Below are 19606 nucleotides of genomic sequence, written 5' to 3'. Positions count from 1 at the left end.
AAAAACCTATTTGACATAGTCTTCAACACCCGATGTAATACATTTATGTCAACGATTTTTCCAGTGCTCGAAAAACCTTTCAAAAGCACTTTTTGGGATATCTCTCAGCGAATTTTGTTTTATCGCTTCGATCGACTGAAAAGGGTTTCCTTTCCAATGATTGTTGATTTGTTTGTATGTCAAACTCGTAAACCCATGATGTCTCATCAGCAGTTATGCTCTTCATGAATGTGGGATCGGAATTTGCACCAGCAAGCATGTCCAAAGAGACCTATTTGTGGTACTCTTTTTGAAAAAAGTTCAGCTTGATCGGTACGAGTCGAGCAAGATCGCGTTTCATACCCAAAACATCCTACAAAATCATTCGAACGAACTTGCGAGAGATGGACAGTTAGTGATCACTAGAGGTTGCAAGAGAGAATGTCAGGTTTGTGGAAGTACTCATACGAGTACCATTCAACATGAAACTTGTTCACGCAAGGCACAATTATTTGTACGAACTTTTCGAAATTATATGAATGCTTCTTCAACTTTTTCGGACTAGCTTACCATGGAACAAGTTCACTACTTCGGTTATTCTGCGGTCTTTGGAGTGTTATAGTGGATCCATGTTTATTGGCGATCATGGAGCGACACATAACCTACTTCAGACTGCGCTTAAACAGCGTTCCTGTAAGGTGGCAACACCAAAGTATGTAAAATTAATTTAAGAACATAACAAGTCCTTGTAAATTAACATAAATGTATGTACGTGTATGTAAAATTTAACAACATTCCGACCCGGAAGAACATTGGAGAACACCAACCGTCAATTGAGAATCAAAATACTACGTTTCAGGTGAATGGCGCGTGTGTGTATGGAATGCGAATACATTCCCAATACGCATGCGTTGTTTGCAAACTTTGCAAAAATTATAATCATGAAATCAGAATGGCTCATGGAAAATCCAGTAGGCAGATAAATACGTATTTAAAATTGCGCTGACGCAGCAAAACAAAATTGTAAATACACAGACACAACATATAATTTTCGATACCTTACTATATACGCAAGCGATTTACAAACATATATACACACATGGCTCTGCAGTTAGCCTAGTGGAGAGCCGAATAAAGTGAGGCTATTAAATTTGCGAAACGAATTGCAAATTAAAATACACTGAAAGAATTATCGGCACGACAACACACAAATGAGTACGCAATCACTTGGCAACAACAAAAATACGATTAATTTTATTTCACTTTTAAATTTAATCTCACAGACGTAATTTAGTAGAGTAACAAGATCGTTGAACGTTGCTTGATTAACAACAATTCGTGGCGGCACCGGTCAGCAGTTTTAATTTCATTTGGAATGGTGCTAGCGACCATGGTTTGGTGGATGATAATTTAGATGTAGTTGTAGTAGGAAGCTGCTTTGTGAGCACTGCAGGCAGCGTCTCTGCGGAGCAACATTCGTAGCAGTTGTTGCTGCACGATGCGTTACTGCAATTGGTGGCTGAAGCGGCGGTGCAACACGGTGGGCAGCAGGACGAATTCTCTTGTTGGCAAACGGCTAAGCGGCAGTCGGCGCAATCGGGCGCGGATACGCGGCCAAGTGCTGCACCATGAGCCCATTGAAGCTGCTGGCGAATGGGGCAAATGCCGGTCGAAAGACGACAGAAGGGAAAGCGCCGCGCGGCTGTGGCGCAGCAGCAGCCAGGAAGGGTGGGCGTACGCCAAAGCCGGGCACTGGCGCACTGGGCGGAGCAGCAGCGGCAGCACCGGGTGGTGGCGCACGATGTTCCGGCGGCACATCGATCGTCTCCGCTGCATCGGCGAAATTCCCTGGCGACGGACTGGCTGCAACACCATGCAGCAGCAGCAGCAACAGCAGGAGCGGCATCAGCAGGACTATCAATTGCCGCATGGTGCTCGGCATTGTGGAATTTCAAATAGTTGACAAGTGGTGGCTGCTCTTCACTGGTTTTATGCAGCAACTTCTTAATGTTCTTAGGCGTTTTGTTGTTGTGATTGTGATTAGTTTGGTATTTATAGTTGGTATCGTCGATTTTCGTATGCTTCTCGCGACGATTTTGTAAATGTAAAAAGCTTACAAAATTAAGCATTTTTTATACGGTTTGGTTCACTCTGCGCTTTCCGTGCGACTGGAATTCAATGCGAATATAGTCAATGAGAAAACCTTTTGCCAGCCAAGCCAACAAATGCGCCAGCATTCAATCAAAACAAAATGAAATTGAACAAAACAAAAACAACATAAATAAATGTGTTTTGTAAGCAATCATTTACTTATTTATGTACTTACAAACGCACATACGTGTATATATGCATGTGCACATGTACTTTGATATCGGCTTTTAGAATTTATACGTAATACTCATATTGATACTCAAACCATACGCTCATACTACCTATATAAATAACATATAGGCAAACATATATGTGGGTGGGTATGTATGTTCGTATGTAATCAGTGGAAATTATGCACACATACTTACGCTTATTACTACTTGGCTCTGTTTTCTCAAATCAACATTCCGTGCGCGTTCCTCTGCTTTTGCGTTTATGATTTTCTACTTTTCTTTTTATTTAACCCATTCGAGGCTGTTTTTAAGGTTCTTTTAAGCTGCGCTCGGGCTTCGACATAAATTTAGAATGAATATGTAAATAGTTTTCGGTGACATTGTTACACTAATATTTTGCTTTTAAGACGAACATTTAGTCTAAAAACAAAAAGAAAATAGCCATTTGCTGTTATACTTGAACTTTGTCGCCCACACACGTCCTTTAGATGTACATTTTTTATAAGAATTTTACGAATAGCTTAGCGAAAACGACGCATAATACTCAAATGGTATCCCTCGTTGACAGGTCGGAAGAAATTTAGCGGGCCCCAGATCTCAATAACCGAAAAAACAGTCAACATAATCTAGATTTTTGACCTGATTTGACGTATTTTTTATACTCTCGCAACAAAGTTGCTAAGGAGAGTATTATAGTTTTGTTCACATAACGGTTGTTTGTAAGTCCTAAAACTAAAAGAGTCAGATATAGGGTTATATATGCCAAAGTGATCAGGGTGACGAGTAGAGTTGAAATCCGGATGTCTGTCAGTCCGTCCGTCCGTCCGTCCGTCTGTGCAAGCTGTAACTTGAGTAAAAATTGAGCTATCATGATGAAACTTGGTACACGTATTTCTTGGCTCCATGAGAAGGTTAAGTTCGAAGATGGGCAAAATCGGCCCACTGCCACGCCCACAAATAGCATAGACCCAAGACTCATCGCCAGCAACAATGCGTTTCATGATATCCTGGTAGTCGGAAAGCATTGCGTTATTATACACATAAGGTTTAGCATTATGTACCATCACCAATAACTCCCCGAATATTTTTTTCCAAGTCGTCAACCCTTTAGTTTATCTGCGGAGTCAAGCGATTTCACATAACGCTACTAAAGTTAGTCCATCGGTATTTAATCGCAGAATCTTGAAGGCCCACGAAGCAAAAAATTACGTACGCCAATAGTTTCCTTCACTAAATTGTTCGTTTTGTTGACTGTATGGCGAGTATCGCCGTCTTGTTGGAACCAAATCTCGTCTTTAAACATGCCTTTATATTTTTCTTCACTGGTTGTAACATTCTAGCCGCCTTTGAGGAAATATGGACTAATGTTTCACTATGCCCGTAGAACACAACAAACAGTGCCTTTTTGAAGATGTAGCGATGTCTTAACAAAAGTTAAGTTTGGTCTACAAAGTAATGTAATACATTTATGTCAACGATTTTTCCAGTGCTCGAAACACCTTTCAAAAACATTTTTTGGGATGGCTCTCAGCGAATTTTGTTTTATCGCTTCGATCGACTGAAAAGGGTTTCCTTTCCAATGATTTTTGATATGTTTGTATGTCAAACTCGTAAACCCATGATGTCTCATCGGCAGTTATAATGCTCTTCATGAATGTGGGATCGGAATTTGCACCAGCAAGCATGTCCAAAGAGACCTATTTGTGGTACTCTTTTTGAAAAAAGTTCAGCTTGATCGGTACGAGTCGAGCAAGATCGCGTTTCATACCCAAAACATCCTACAAAATCATTCGAACGAACTTTTGAGAGATGGACAGTTAGTGATCACTAGAGGTTGCAAGAGAGAATGCCAGGTTTGTGGAAGTACTCATATCATTCAACATGAAACTTGTTCAAGCAAGACACAATTATTTGTACGAACTTTTCGAAATTATATAAACGCTCATCTGATCACGAGTAGGAGTAATAAAAGATGATGCACAGTGATCCTGGTAAACCTTTCGGGACAAGGGACGGAACGTATATGTGTATGTATAAAAATTTGAATCCTAGTTCTGGCTATTTGTAGAGGTTTTTGCTATATTATAGAGGAAACCTCAGATATATTGGAGCGAAAAATAAACTATTCTCCTAAGCAAATTCTCCTGGGAAGATATAGAAATAACGTAAACATAGGAAGACAGAAGCTTAAATGAAATATATCGCGGATTTCAAAATATTTCAATATTTTTTAATGTGGATCGCAACCCATCAATATTGTATGCTACATATTCAATAGATCTGGATCGAGGTTAATAAACATTGGGACAAAAAGCACACAAAAACGCTTATAAAAACTGATTCGTGGGGATTACTTAGAAGGCGACAAAACAAATATTGATGAATAATTAAATTTATTAACAATTTCCGGTTACTTTTTTGTCAAAATGTATATTAAACGTGTAGGAGTCCCCAAAGACCAACTACATTATCTGAAAAAACTATAGTGTTAGCACTGTCATAGAACATTTGACAGCTTGGTTGCGTAGCTATTCAACTATGTAATGTAGATGTCTGATACTGAAGAAGCTTTATTGTCTAGAACTAATGAATATTTTTACAATAAATACGATTCGTTAATTAGGTATGCATAACGTCAATCGTGACGATTACTCAATAGTCTTTTTATAACGCATAGGGCAGACTAGTACGTGCGTTGAGTATGCTAACTGGTAAGTGACCGATTGACTGATTGATTCAGTGACACATAGGCAAAATACACTGATTTACATACAGTACACAGCATTTTCAGATTGAAAACAAAAGTGTTGATGTTACAATGCTTAAATAAGTTTTTTGTTACACTTTTGTAAATACCATAAAACTCGGTGCGTTCGTAATTATTCCAAAACGATTCCCTTGAGCATACTAAATATTGGCTCCAGCTCAAAACTCTGGGCGTTGGCCCGGCATTGGCGTGTTATTTTAGGCGTTTGTGACAGAATTGGCACAAATTCAAGTAAACAGTCAGCTGTGCTCGATATATACTAACATAAATATGTAAAAAATATATATTTCTGATTTTTTTATTATTCTATATTATTAGGACTCGCTATGAATTTATAATTTCTGTAATGACTAGTTCCACAAAAGTGGCTGTGAGAAACGTCAGTAGGCCGACAAAACTACTGACAAAGGGTTCCAAAATGAAACTATTGTGAGAATTTTCGAGTATAAAATACGTGGAATTCGTTGGTGGTGTCATCAGTTGCACTAGAACAACTTGAAGTAGTTAATCCTTAGCTCAAACAATAACTAAAAATATCATAATGTTCAAATTCGTAAGTGTTAAGGATAATTTGTAGTAAATTTATTTTTAAATGATACTATTAAATATTCCATTTCACCAAAAATATTTTTTTCTTTTTCCTCTTACAGCTCGCCATCTGTTTGTTCGCCATGTTCGCTTGCGTTGCTGCCAAGCCGGCGGTTATTGCCGCACCAGTGGCCTATACTGCCGCTTATTCCGCTCCGGTAGTGGCCGCCTCCCCCTACACTGCTGCTTACACGGCCGCCTATACTTCGCCCTACGCCGCCGCCTACTCCTATCCCTATGCTGCATACAGTTATCCTTACGCCACCGCTTTCCTGCGTTAGGAGACTTCTCGACAGCGCAATAATTGACGAATTCTCTGGACAAACGATTGCTGATGTGAATATTGTTTATTGACTTATTTGCTTACATACATTCATACCATATATGTTATGTTATTTTGTTGAATTTTTAACTATAATTATTGTCTACTATTCCCGATTTTACGCTATATAGAGAAGAGTTTTTAGTTAACACTATAATTTTCACCTTTAAATCTTATCGTTGTTTACCTTTGACTTTCGCTTCTCTTTTATGTTGTTACATAAAATAATATGCTGAAAAAAAATTACAAAAAAAAGTTTTAAAATAAATAAATTGTCACAATGAAAAAGCGTGCATTTTCTAAATTCTTATTGCTATTTGTAGTTAGGCTGTGCTCACAGTCATATTAAAGTCAGCATTTATTGCGATAGAGCATATTGGTAAAAATTATCCAAGGTAGATCGAGAACGCGTCAACAGCGAACCACGTCCAGAATGATGATCAACACCTCTATAAAATAAAGGAATTGGTGCTTGAGAATCGTCGATTGAACGTCAGGGATCTTACTGACATCGTTGGAATATCGGTAGAGTGAAAACCACTTTGAAAGATCATTTGGGCCTAAGGAAAGTGAAAGCACGATTGGCTAAAAAACCTTCAATTTTTTTTTCGAAAATCGTTACGTTAACGTCTGTGAAATAATGCTTTCCGATTACCAAGTTGTGGTGAAACGCAATTTTTACTGGCGATCAATCGGCCGAATATTGTGTCAAAGGAGAGTTGAAGCCAAAAAACCACGTTAAAACAGGTCAAATATCAAGGTTAGGTTGACCGTTTTTTGAATATCCAAGTGTGTGTCCTTCCGGTCGGCCAAACTGTCATCAATGAATACTATTTGAGTATTATGCGTCGTTTGCGCGAATTTTTCGCAAAAATAGTCCCAAATAATGAACCGACAGCTGTAGGTTTTTGCACCAAAATAATGAACCGCTGCAAACCAATACCGCCTGAATTAGCTCTGTGTGACTTCTGGCTATTCAGAAAACTAAAACGACCGCTCGAAGGAAATATTTTTGGTATCTAAGGGCTTCAGCCGTTTGTGAAAGAATTAAATTTTGACCATTTTCGCACTGTAACACAAAAGGATAATGTTAATGTGAATAAGTGGGGAGAAATGAGATTTTCCTTAAAGGTAGATGTCTATTATTCAATTTTGACACCGGCTGCCTGTATCATCCTGGATGCAAAACATATCACTCATCAGCTACATATCTAAATTTTTACGCTAATTAAAGTTTGCACAGACAGGCGGACGTTCGGACGGTCATCTTGATCATTGATATTTTGGTTTTATTATGTGTTTTGAGTATATTTATCATATTATGTTAAGGTCCATACAATATCATGTAAGGGGGCCCATTTAGCTAACACCAAAAAAGGGCAAATGGGGTTGGTGATGCGAATATATAGCCTATTTCTCCCAAACGTCAACCTCACCTTCGCGCGATACCACCTGTTCACTACGAACGAGGCTCTGACGACCGAGTGAAGGCGGTATAACCTTGGCACCTGCTAGGAGGAAATTCCTACGCCATTGCCTGCCTAGAGGCGAAACCGGCGGCCCCGGAACTAATCACCAGATGCAGAAGGCTAATCACCTACTCATCTTAAGCCTTCTGATTACCGAAACCGAAGTAAACAAATTTAAGATTGAGGCCCTATGTTCTACCTAGGAACTACGGGAAAATATATACGTATACAATATCATATATTAAGTACCGTATCACACTATACGAAGTCAAACTAGCTTATATTGTAATATTATAGATAAAGCCCCTCACCAAGCGTTAGTGCATTTAAAGTCGTCCATCCACCTCTGTTTAAAATCGAGAAAGTGTAAGAAACAGTGTTTAGGTAAATCGACTTGTTGGCATTAGAGTGATAGCAAAGAATCTTCTCTATAACTTCTATGTGTCGACTGAACAAATTTTGCTCAATACTTTAGGTATGAAGGTATCATTAGTGTTAACAAGAGATGGGTTTAAGAATATGACATCGAAGCTGTCCAACCATCTAGCGACTGGTGCTGAAATTAATTCATAAAAACCAAAATTCGCTGAAGCCACTGTAGGCCATACCAGTCGAGACACACAAAAAGTGTATGAAAGTAGGATTAAGCTTTGGCATGCTTGTATTGGCTCAGAACTCTATTTCCAAGGAGATTTTTAGTAAAATATATGAAAATGTAGTCCATCTGGACCAATTTTTATCAGATGGTATATATATTTGTATAAGAACAATGATAAAAGGAGCTAGGTTCGTATTGAATTCATCTCATCTGCCACAGAGGTCAGCTTTCGCTTGACGATTAAAGACAATCCATTAATTCAGTCAAATCTGCTCTGCAGAGGTAAAAATTTCTAATCAACTAAGGTCTTTAGACAGTTATCTCATTAATTTAACTTTATGAAAAAATCAGTAAAAGGGAAAAAATATTACTCTTTTAAATAACTATTGCAGTCCGAAGGAATCTCTGGTCTAGGGACACTGCAAATATAAATTAATGCACGTAATCTGTAGAGGGGCCTATTTGGCATCTAATGAATATTTTTTCTAATTGTAAAGAGAAATATGAACTTCAAAACAAGTATTTCCAAATCGAAAAGAAGGTTTTAATATAATTGTATTTAATCTATAGTTCCGGCTGTTCTAATTGGTTTGAGTTTACCACGATGAGATTCCTTCTAAAAAACAACAAATTCATAAGGCGATAAGGCTTATTATATTGATTTATATCTAAAGGGGTGTCAGACGTTTTCTTCACATGTAGCTCTTTTAAGAGCGAACCTAACCTAAAACCCAACCCTTATACCTTTGAAATTCGAATAAGAAGTTAAATCAGTTCGTTGAGTTTTTTTTTATTATTATTTTTGCTTTATCCTCATCGATTCAAATTCTATCGTCCAATCACAAACTAAAGACTTATTTCTTCACAACTGGAACAGCAGCGATGGCTGGGGCTGCGGCAACTGCGGGAGCAGCAGCTACGACGGGTGCGGGTGCAGCGGCAACTACTGGAGCTGCTGGGGCGACGAAGCGTGCAGCGGGAACTACGGCTGGAGCGGCATATGAAGCGACATATGGAGCAGCAGCGTAGGCAGCAGGGAAGGCAGCAGTGTGTGCGACGCCATGAGCAGTGTAGCTGCTAGCATAGGGAGCGATGTAGGGCGCATAACCTGCGGTGTAGGCGAGAGGAGCGGAGTAAGCAGCGGCTACAGGCGCGGCGTAGGCAGCAGCAACAGGAGCAGCGGCTAGAGGGGCTGAGTACGCCAATGGAGAAGCCAGGAGCGCTGGTTTGGCGGCACCGAAGGCACAGGCGAAGAGGGCTACGAAGCAGAGAGCGAACTGAAAGGAAAAGTAATATTATTCTTATTAGCGCAACTGGTCAGCAATATACTTTCTCCTGTTACTTACCAATTTGAACATTTTGTTAAGTGTTTTTGGAGTGATTCTTTTCAAAGACTGAAATTCTTTGTGTGCTTACAGTGCGGCTGTAGACGATTATGTGGAGTTGGTTGCCTTGGTTGGGCTTTTATAGGCGCCGCACGAGATATTGCTCATTTTTGGCAAATAAGCCAATATAGAAATAAATAAATAAATAAATAAAAAGTGATTGCAAAAATTCCTTCTGATTTTTTATAGCATGAGCAAATGCTAGTTGCATATTCACAAGTCATTTCGCCACACGAATTCCCCACAATTTTTAGCATTTAGCTAATTTCAAAGGTAAATTGCCAAAATTCCAGCGCTCAAGTGAAGAGCATAAAGCCAAAAATGCAATGGTAATCAAAGCAGATCACGTACTTGGCTATCCACATATGTGCCTATGTGTGTGTTGACGCTAATATTCACGGCCATCTGTCGTGTTGAGGATGGCAGCGGCTTTGCTAGCTGGCAGTCGCGCATGCGCCAATACAATTTTTATGCAAAACACCTCTCCTTACCATTTGCAAATAGCATTTTTATGCTTGTTGTTGTTGTACTTGGTTTTTTGGACATTTAACACTGTTTAACTTTTTACCTTTGCTCGACAAATGGAGCGTACCATGATATATGACTGTGCTTGTGGTTTAGGTACGCCACTCACGTGATACATTGCAAAGCCTACGCACCAGCTGATGGCGTTCATTTTTGCAACAACAACTGGTATTTATTTAGTAGAGTTTAAAAGTTTTGGCACGTGTAAAGTAGAGCGTTCTTCCAATAGTTGAAATGTTATTAATTTCCTAATTGAACGCAATTAAGTCCAAGCAAATGCCTGTCACAATATAAATATATATAACGTACGTGATATACATATATATGTATATATATATAGAATATAAATTTGATTACTTTTTGATAGTTCGGATTTATTCATAATAAACAAGAAATAAATGTTCACTTCGGTTAAGCCGACGTTAAAAGGGTGATCCATTTCGGGGTCCCCTACTTTTTTTACAGAAAAACAAATAAACTTAAAATTTAATGGGGAATATCTAATATCATTCAAACGAACATTCTTTGGCAAATGTTCCCATGAATGCCGATGATTACACCGGCCCAGAACCCACACCAAACCGTTATTTGTCTGGGATGAAATGGCAGCTCTTGAATCTCTTCAGGTTGCTCTTTGTCCCAATTTTGCAATTTTTTTTTTCATACCCATTGAGTCAGAAACGGGCCTCATTGCTGAACAAAATTAGGCTCGAAAATGTCGGATCTTCTTGGAACTTAAAGCCTATAGATCAGTGGTTCCCAAACTTATTTTGTCTACCGCCCACTTTGAGAATAAAAAATTTTTTAGCGCCCCCATTTTTTCACCTATTTAAAAACCAATATAACTTCAAATTAATTATTGTGACCTATATATGTATATTAACGGAGAATCTTAAACGAAACTTTTCCTATAACCAGCAACTTGAAACCTGAGCGCAGTAGTAGTTAGGTCTCAAGTTAACTCTTACGGGCTCCACCTGCCAATAAGAATGATTATTGAAACAAAACTTTATAGTATTAAAACAGAGAATATTTTATTAAAAATAACACTAAAATAATCGATCCATATATAAAAATATAAAATAATTTTGTTAATATCAGGTTCCAATTTACTCAAGAACAGTCACAAGTCGCCACGTACGGTAACAAGCAAACGATTTCTATTTTTAGTAAGCAGTGTTGTCACAGCACTAAATCCACGTTCACACAAATATGACGATGGGAATGCTATCAAGAATCGTTGAACGATTGACCACAATCCAGGGTACAATTGCGAGATCGGTTTTTGTAGCCAAAATTCTTGGTAACCATTTTTGAACTTGATTTTTATTTCCTCGTTTGTTGTCAATTCTTTAAGGTCTTCTCCCAGCTGAGGTAACATTGCTGTGTTGACATTTGAAAACGGATCCAACACCCAGCCTGGTATTTCCAAGTTCAAAATGTCCTGGTATCGTTCGGAGAAGTCAATGTGGAGGTTTTCCAAATGTTGGCAGTAGGCAAACAATTCGTCGTTACTGCATGATACTGATAAATTCGGAAAGTTGTGAAACTCACGTCTGCCCAGATTCTTTTTGTGTAGAAGCAGTTTGGCTGCGAAAGCAGCAACGACGTTTCTTGTTTTAATTAAATTTAGTTTATCGCCTTGCAAACAGTTGTAGAATCGAGTCAGACAATTGCCTCTTGATAGCCAACGAACTTCAGTATGAAACAACAAACGATTGAAATCCTCGTCATTAGTAACAAAAAGCTGATGAAATAATCCATCATTCAAAGAGCTGTTGCGGATTTTATTGACTGCTTTGATGACATATTGCAGTGATTGAAATAGTTTTTCACTTAAGTTTCTAGCAACTTAATGTTGTCTATGAATAACGCAATGTACACCAAGGACATCTGGAATTTTATTTTTTAAGTACGCTATGAAGCCTTTATGGCACCCTGTCATAGGCGGAGCGCTATCCGTAGCAATTGAAATAATATTTTTCAAAGGAATTTCTTTCTCATCGCAAAACTTTTCCAATATTTTGAATATGGTTTCGCCTTTTGTATCGGTCTCTAAATTTCTATCAAATAATAGTTCTTCACATATTTTCTCATCTTTAATAAAACTCACGTAAGACAACAACAATGCTTCATTAGTTGGTAAAGTGGACTCATCCAGCTGAATTGAAAATTGACTTGACCTCAAGTGATCGCACAATGATTCTTCAATGTTTTCAGCCATTTCATCAATTCGCCTTTGCACAGAATTATTACTCAAAGGAATTTTTCGGATAATATCTGCGGCCGGTTTATGAAGCACGGTCGTTATTACTTCATTTATTGCTGGCAATATTAACTCTTCTCCGATGTTATGTGGTTTGCCTTTTTGAGCAATTAACAAAGAGATATTGTACGAAGCTCGAAGTCCGTCGTCATCTTGCATAGCAGCCGCCGAAAATAGTTTTGCTACACTTGGCTGAGTATTAGGCTTCTTCTCTAGGTCTTGAAAATATGCAACATTCTTATCTGGATGCAATTTATTCAAATGATCTTGCAGTCTTGAAGGCTTCATTGCTTCATTCGAAAATGTTTTTAGACATAGAAGACACAAAGGCGAGGATGGGTTTGTGGGATTTCCAATGAATCCGAATTTAATGTATTCTGCACAGTATTGCCGTCTCTTCTTTTTTACTTCCTTCATTGTTTTACTTTGAGAAATACATTTAACTTCGCGAGTAGTGTAAAGGAGGCGTAAGTAATGCTCATCTATTGCGCGCAAAACCACAAATGAATATAAAATAAATATTACATTGTTTATATAGGAATGCTTAAGCACAATTATTATATAGTAGTCCAAAAATATGAATTCTTATTTTTCCTAGAAATACATTTGTAAAAAAAGGATCTTAATTGACACCTGCACCGACCACAAGGGGGCGTTATCGCCCACTTTGGGAAACACTGCTATAGAGCGAAGCGATATCGATTGAGAAGGTCGAGAAGGTTGATTTCGATCATTCAGTTTGTTTGAAAACTATACGCCATAGTGATCCGATATCGACGGTCCCGACAAATGAGCAGCGTTTTTGTGAGAAAAGAACGTGTGCAAACTTCAGATCAATATTTCAAGGACTAGTTCGCGTTTATACAGACGGACATGACTAACTTCGTGGAAAATTTAAGTACACTTGATCAGGGTATAACAATAAATTAAAATGAGTAAGAATGAAATGTTTTTCAGAGAGAGAGTAGAGGCGAATATTGCAAACTAAGAATTACAATATAAGTGTAAGTATTAATTAAAGTATTAGTAAGTTCCGAACTTTAAGATAGATGCATAAGAACACAATTTTGCTGTTTCTTCTAGGCGATAGCCTTCTTAAGACGGTCCAACTGTTGACAGTATATGACCGAAGAGTTGGCCGTATGGGAAAAGGTCCATAGTACATGATTATCCGCCAATCCCAACAAACACATTGCTAAAACTTTCTGATGCTGGCTTGGTTGTGGTTGTTGTTGTAGCGGCAGAATTCTGCTGAGTTCTGGTTACGTAGACACGTCTGCCGTTGAAACTATTGCTTGGTCACAGTTAGCGCCGGCTCTTCGCGATTTCTTTAAGGACCGTTCTCAATTATTTAAGTTGTTACAACGGACCTACTTTTCATTACCATCAATCATCCGTTTCAGAAATTGATCGATTGTTGCGATTCACAGATGGAAATTCAGTCTATAAGGTTTTCTTGCGTTAACTCGTACGGCACCTATACTTTGAGCTTTGTTTTGTTCAATGTTTATGAGCTCATAGACAACCAAAATTATGGTCGGGTTCGATTATTTCCAGTGTTATTTTTTTTTTAGTGATATTATCATTAATTCGGCTTCCAGCGTTTGATGTACTAATTTGACACACCCCACTCCTTAAGGGGGTATTCTCATGTAATCACTTCGAAAAATCGAAAAGACAGATAAACCTATTAAAAAATGCTTTGAAAAATTCAGACCGAAATTAATAGTATTTGATAAGTTACAGCTCATAGTCGCCGACGTGTCGTAAGCGACTGTCTACCAGGCGCCATGACAAGTCTGCAGCTGCTACGTTTCTAAACGCATTTTTCTCGAATCATCTTTTCCTGAAACTGTCATGGTTCTAAAAAAAAAGTATTTAACCGATTGCTTTAAAATTTACATACGTTCTTCTACTCATTTATAGTTATCGTCCCTACCAGAATTGTTTATTTTCGAAAATATTTTCATATTTTTTTTAACGAAAAAAAACAAGATTTTCGTGACTTTTTTTTGAAGTTCGACATTTTTTTTGTAATGAAATTGATGATATTTGGTAGGGACGATAACCGCAGAACTACTGAATAATAATCCATTCGATTTTTTTATTTCAGACAACATGAACAGCCGCTATCACCATAACCAGTGAACTACTTTTTTTTGTTGGGGACTATTTTGATTTAAAAAAAAATATATTAAAAATGTAAGAAACGAAAAAAAAATTTTTTTTTGTACATTTCAAAATAAATAATAATTTATTAAAAATTAAAAAGATTGAATTTTGTTGTCGCATAAAAAAAATTTTCCTAAAAAGTGGTAAAATGTATGCGTTCACATGAGAGTACCCCCTTAACTCCGATGTTTTTTCTGTTATTAATTTACGCCTACACCGCTATATACATACACTCCAAGTGAATTCTTTAAAAGATTCAAAAAGTCCAAGCAAACTGCATGAAATACTTAGGTAGTTTTATTTACTGAATGTAACTCATGCAACCAACGAAGAACCGTGACGTATTAATGTCTAATTTGTAGCATAAGCACGTCTACTTAACATTTGTCTGCACACATTTCAGATATAAAGGCAGACGTTTTGTCGATATTTTATATCACTATTCGTTTACATCTTCTCCAAAATTAACAAAATGTTCAAATTGGTAAGTCCGAAAAATAATTTTCCAAGCCATTCAATAAGCCGTATATTAACTCTTGTATTTTTACAGTTTGCTGTCTGTTTCTTGGCTCTCTTCGCTGTTGCCTTCGGTGCTGCTAAGCCCGGTCTCTTGGCTGCTCCATTGGCTTACTCCGCTCCTTTAGCTGCTGCCCCAGTTGCTGCTGCCTATGCCGCTCCAGTCGCCGCTGCTTACTCAGCACCCCTCGCCTACACCGCAGGATATGCCGGCTACGTCGCACCCTATGCCAGCAGCTACTCAGCTCACTCGATTGCCCACTCCGCCGCTTTCCCAGCTGCCTATGCTGCTGCTCCAGTAGTCGCCGCGCCAGCACCAGTTCTTGCTGCTGCCCCAGCTGTTGCTGTGTTGAAGAAATAGATTGGGAATATAAAATATTTAATTTTGGAAACTGTGATGATCTTAGCCAATATGAAAAAAGAATTAAATAAATCTTAAAACCTTAAAATAATAGTCAAAGTTTTTAATAGTTGTTAGTGGTATATGTTTAATATTCTTCAAATACTCTTTTCGTGGGGAAATAAATATCTATTGTAGCTGGGCTAAAGTCGATGTACTATATATATAGTGATCTGCAAGTTAGAAAAGCTTTTTAGTTTTATATCCGCATGGACCATGCTATCGCTAAACCCAGAAGCTGCAAAGCTGAATTCAATACTAATATTTCCAATAGATAGAATTGGAATAAAATGGATTGAAAACAAATAATATCAATTTATTCACATACGTGTCTTGAACTTTCATTCAATAAAATGTTTATTTTCGCCAATGATTTACAAATTAAGTTTCTCGCTTCAAAAAAATTGTTCCTTATAACTATATACATTCGGGTGTGTCATTCTGAGTCAACCTTTTTTTTTCAACTGAAAAACAGGCTAAAAACTTTCGGAAATGTGAAAAAGAAAGTCACTCAAAAGATGAGCTCTTAATATTAATATTAAGAGGTGCCTCTATAAATTTTCTATTTTTCATATAAATAACATGATAGAGTGATAATCGAGATTTCATTATCCGTCATTTATATATTTTTCAAATACCGTACTTGTGTAAAGTTTTATTCCGCTATCATCATTGGTTCCTAATGTATATACTCGTATTATACAGAAAAGGCATCAGATGGAATTCAAAATAGCGTTATATTGGAAGAAGGCGTGGTTGTGAACCGATTTCATCCATATTTTGTACATGTCATCAAGGTGTTAAGAAAATATTATATACCGAATTTCATTGAAATCGGTCTAGTAGTTCCTGAGGTATGGTTTTTAGTCCATAAGTGGGCGACGCCACGCCCATTTTCAATTAAAAAAAAAAGCCTGGGTGCAGCTTCCTTCTGCCATTTCTTCCGTAAAATTTAGTGTTTCTGACGTTTTTTTTTTAGTCGGTTAACGCAATTTTAGTGATTTTCAACATAACCTTTGTATGGGAAGTGGGCGTGGTTATTATCCGATTTCTTCCATTTTTGAACTATATATGGAAATGCCTGAAGGAAACGCCTCTATAGAGTTTGGTTGACATAGCTATAGTAGTTTCCGAGATATGTACAAAGAACTTAGTAGGGTGCGGCGCCACACCCACTTTTCAAAAAAAATTACGTTCAAACCTCCCTAACGCGATCCTTTGTGCCAAATTTCACTTTAAAATCTTTATTTATGGCTTAGTTATGACACTTTATAGGTTTTCGGTTTAGCCATTTTGTGGGCGTGGCAGTGGGCCGATTTTGCCCATCTTCGAACTTAACCTTCTTATGGAGCCAAAAAATACGTGTACAAATCGAGTTTTCTCGTAAAATAATCGATGTTTCGAATGTCAAGAATCAATTCTTAATCGATTTCGACTAGTGAAGATCGATTCCGAAAAATCGATTATTTTACGAGAAAACTCGATTCTCGAGCAGAATCGGAATCGAGTTTACCATCCCTACTGGCAGCCATCGCGTGCACATTATATATAATACTATAGCTGAAATATAGAATTAAATTATAAGACATACTTAAAAACAAAAATAGTTTAATTAAAAATTAAATCAATTTTATTTGTTATGTATACTCAGCGATAAACAAAATAATGTTTAAGAATATTTGTTGACTTAATTTCATTAAAATATCACAAATTCTAGCCAATAGAAATTGTTTAAAGTCAGATAGGAGGTCGGAAATTACTATACTCGTACAGCGTATTTTGGGAGTCGGTTTGTAGCAGTAACTTTCAGCTTTGCCCAGGTTCACCTGGGAACATAGATGGCGTTACTAGAATTAAATCCACATGGGCGTGTATTAACTTGACAGCTGTTGGATCATTAGTTTTTGAGTTTGAGTGAAGTAACTTTGATTATGGTGAATAAAAAGGTGAATTAAAAATATTGCTTTATGAAGGGGAAAAATACATTTGAAGCAAAAGCTTGGCTTCATGACGAGTTTCCGAACACTGCCACAGGTAACTCAATACAGTGGATGCCCAAAAGAGGTTGTTTCCGATAAAAAAAATATTTTTAAATGACCGTGAAGTAAAGATGTTCTAAATAGTAGACAGTCAAAATATATCATACCATGTACATACAAGTACAATATGTGACAATGGATAAAACATGGCACCAACATTTCACACCGAAGTCCAATCGACAGTCAATCGAGTGGACTGCACACGATAAATCCGCTCCAAAGCGTACAAAACGCAACAGTTGGCTGACAAGATTATAGCGTCTATATTCTGGGATGCGAAACTTTGAAAAAGGAAGTATGGCTCTTTGTATGGTCCTATAGCGTTATTGTACCGTTTGAATGACGAAATAGCTAAAAAATGAAATTGTCATTTGAAGAAAAAGAAAGCGCTGTTTAATCAAGATTGCAAAATCCAAACGTAAAATTACGAATTTTGTGAAAGAAAGGTTTTTTACTATAGTCGGCCGGGGTTTTCAATTAACCCGTACTTGGATTCGTGGTAGTTCGTAGAACAATTTCACACAATTTTGGTATTGAACTGTAGTATATTCAGAATTAATTCTTCTAAGATTCCAGCATGTAAAATATCGGTATAAATGCAACCGGCAGTTATAAATTACTTTTTTGAGCAATATGGGGCTAGGTGAAATAGTGCCCCGATTTTATCCAATTTAGGCGAAAAGATCTACTGTTATTAGATATATATTGTGTGTACACTTTGTTATGATGTGTTATATGTATACTGACCGATATATGCGATATAAAGACAACCGGAAATTTGTTAAAATTGTATATTAGGTTTGTGGGGGCTGCTCTCTATCAGCGAGCTCACGGCCTGCATAGCAGCTCTCCTTTCGAAGTGTATACATACATACCGCCTTAAAAGAAGTCGCATTTCGTTGAAGTACATCTGCTGCTATGTTAATGGTTGCCACCGCTGCCTGTGGTCTGCAAATCTGAAACAAGTGTTGATTAAGAACTCCCGACTAAAGACTCTCCCTCCAACCTTCACATGAATCCGACAATGAATACACCCACCCACATATCCCTCGGAGGTATCTGCGCGGAGAAGATGCCGCTAGGAGTAGTCTCCGCATCGCAGCAATCGAAGTAATAGAGGAGTAATCTAAATGAAAGCCAATTTCAATATTGTAAATTGTTCAAAGTCAGCAAACACAAAACAGAAAAGGTTCGAATATGCAAGGTGTTTAATAATCAATGACAACTGCAAAGAGTGACGCACCGTTGTCTACTTGGTATTACAAAACCGTTATTTGATCGCACCTTTAAGTAATTCATGCAGTACTGTGCATGAATACGGATTTTCGTATAAAAGCTGTGGCTTCTTAACCATAGATATCACAATTCGTTTACCTCTTCGCTTGTAAAGAAGTTCAAAACTCAAAACTAACAAAATGTTCAAATTGGTAAGTCCGAAAAATGATTTTCGAAGCCATTCAATAAGCCGTATATTAACTCTTGTATTTTTACAGTTTGCTGTCTGTTTCTTGGCTCTCTTCGCTGTTGCCTTCGGTGCTGCTAAACCCGGTCTGTTGGCTGCCCCATTGGCTTACTCCGCTCCATTAACTGCTGCCCCAGTTGCTGCTGCCTATGCCGCTCCAGTCGCCGCTGCTTACTCCGCACCCCTCGCCTACACCGCAGGATATGCCGGCTACGTCGCACCATACGCCAGCAGCTACTCAGCTCACTCGATCGCTCACTCCGCCGCTTTCCCAGCTGCCTATGCTGCTGCTCCAGTTGTCGCCGCCCCAGCACCAGTGCTCGCTGCTGCCCCAGCTGTCGCTGTATTGCGCAAATAAGCTTGAATCTTCCAAATTTTTTACACATTTAAGTCTGTGATGAAACAACTGATAAACCTATATGGCAAATATACAAAATATACTTGTATATGATAATATAAAATAAACTATAACTTTCGGTTTTCTTCATTCAATAGTGACCTATGATATCTCCATAATATGAATTGGAAGTACTATATTAGAATGTTTAAAGTTTTGACCATACTTTTCAGCAGGAATTCGAGAGTTTTTACTAAAAAGTCGAAATATTGACAAAACTAGAAAGCTATAATTCCCTTCACAGCTGCACTTGGTGTAGATCGGTCAGCTTGTACGAGTATTATATCGTTCTAAATAATTTCTTCAGACATTATATCGTTATTTTGGACAATAATCCATTCCGAATTTTGTGAAGATATTTTGTTAATTAAAAAAGTTTTTCATACATACAAGAACT

At 37.7% G+C, this 19606-nt stretch overlaps 4 protein-coding genes across 4 annotated transcripts; 3 read left to right on the top strand and 1 right to left on the bottom strand.

The window, feature by feature from the left end:
- Positions 1-5507: 5507 nt before the first annotated feature.
- LOC126762902 (uncharacterized) lies at positions 5508-6268 on the top strand. The gene is made up of 2 exons (XM_050479948.1): positions 5508-5623; positions 5721-6268. Exons 1-2 carry the CDS (start codon positions 5612-5614, stop codon positions 5937-5939), a joined length of 231 nt encoding a protein of 76 aa, XP_050335905.1. The 5' UTR covers positions 5508-5611; the 3' UTR covers positions 5940-6268.
- Positions 6269-8901: 2633 nt separating this feature from the next.
- Positions 8902-9405, bottom strand: LOC126762776 (cuticle protein 16.5-like). Its single transcript, XM_050479822.1, has 2 exons — positions 9394-9405; positions 8902-9324 (listed from the first exon to the last, which is right to left on the bottom strand). The coding sequence occupies exons 1-2, from the start codon at positions 9403-9405 to the stop codon at positions 8902-8904; spliced, it is 435 nt and encodes a 144-aa protein (XP_050335779.1).
- Positions 9406-14867: 5462 nt separating this feature from the next.
- Positions 14868-15272, top strand: LOC126762895 (cuticle protein LPCP-23-like). Its single transcript, XM_050479941.1, has 2 exons — positions 14868-14879; positions 14946-15272. The coding sequence occupies exons 1-2, from the start codon at positions 14868-14870 to the stop codon at positions 15270-15272; spliced, it is 339 nt and encodes a 112-aa protein (XP_050335898.1).
- A 3447-nt stretch (positions 15273-18719) lies between these two features.
- On the top strand, positions 18720-19209 carry LOC126762891 (cuticle protein 16.5-like). The gene is made up of 2 exons (XM_050479936.1): positions 18720-18777; positions 18844-19209. The coding sequence occupies exons 1-2, from the start codon at positions 18766-18768 to the stop codon at positions 19168-19170; spliced, it is 339 nt and encodes a 112-aa protein (XP_050335893.1). The 5' UTR covers positions 18720-18765; the 3' UTR covers positions 19171-19209.
- The last annotated feature ends 397 nt before the right edge of the window (positions 19210-19606 follow it).

This window comes from Bactrocera neohumeralis, chromosome 6 (genome assembly GCF_024586455.1).
Source record: "Bactrocera neohumeralis isolate Rockhampton chromosome 6, APGP_CSIRO_Bneo_wtdbg2-racon-allhic-juicebox.fasta_v2, whole genome shotgun sequence".
NCBI classification, from domain to species: Eukaryota; Metazoa; Arthropoda; class Insecta; order Diptera; family Tephritidae; genus Bactrocera; species Bactrocera neohumeralis.
This window is presented reverse-complemented; position numbering and strand designations above follow the sequence as displayed.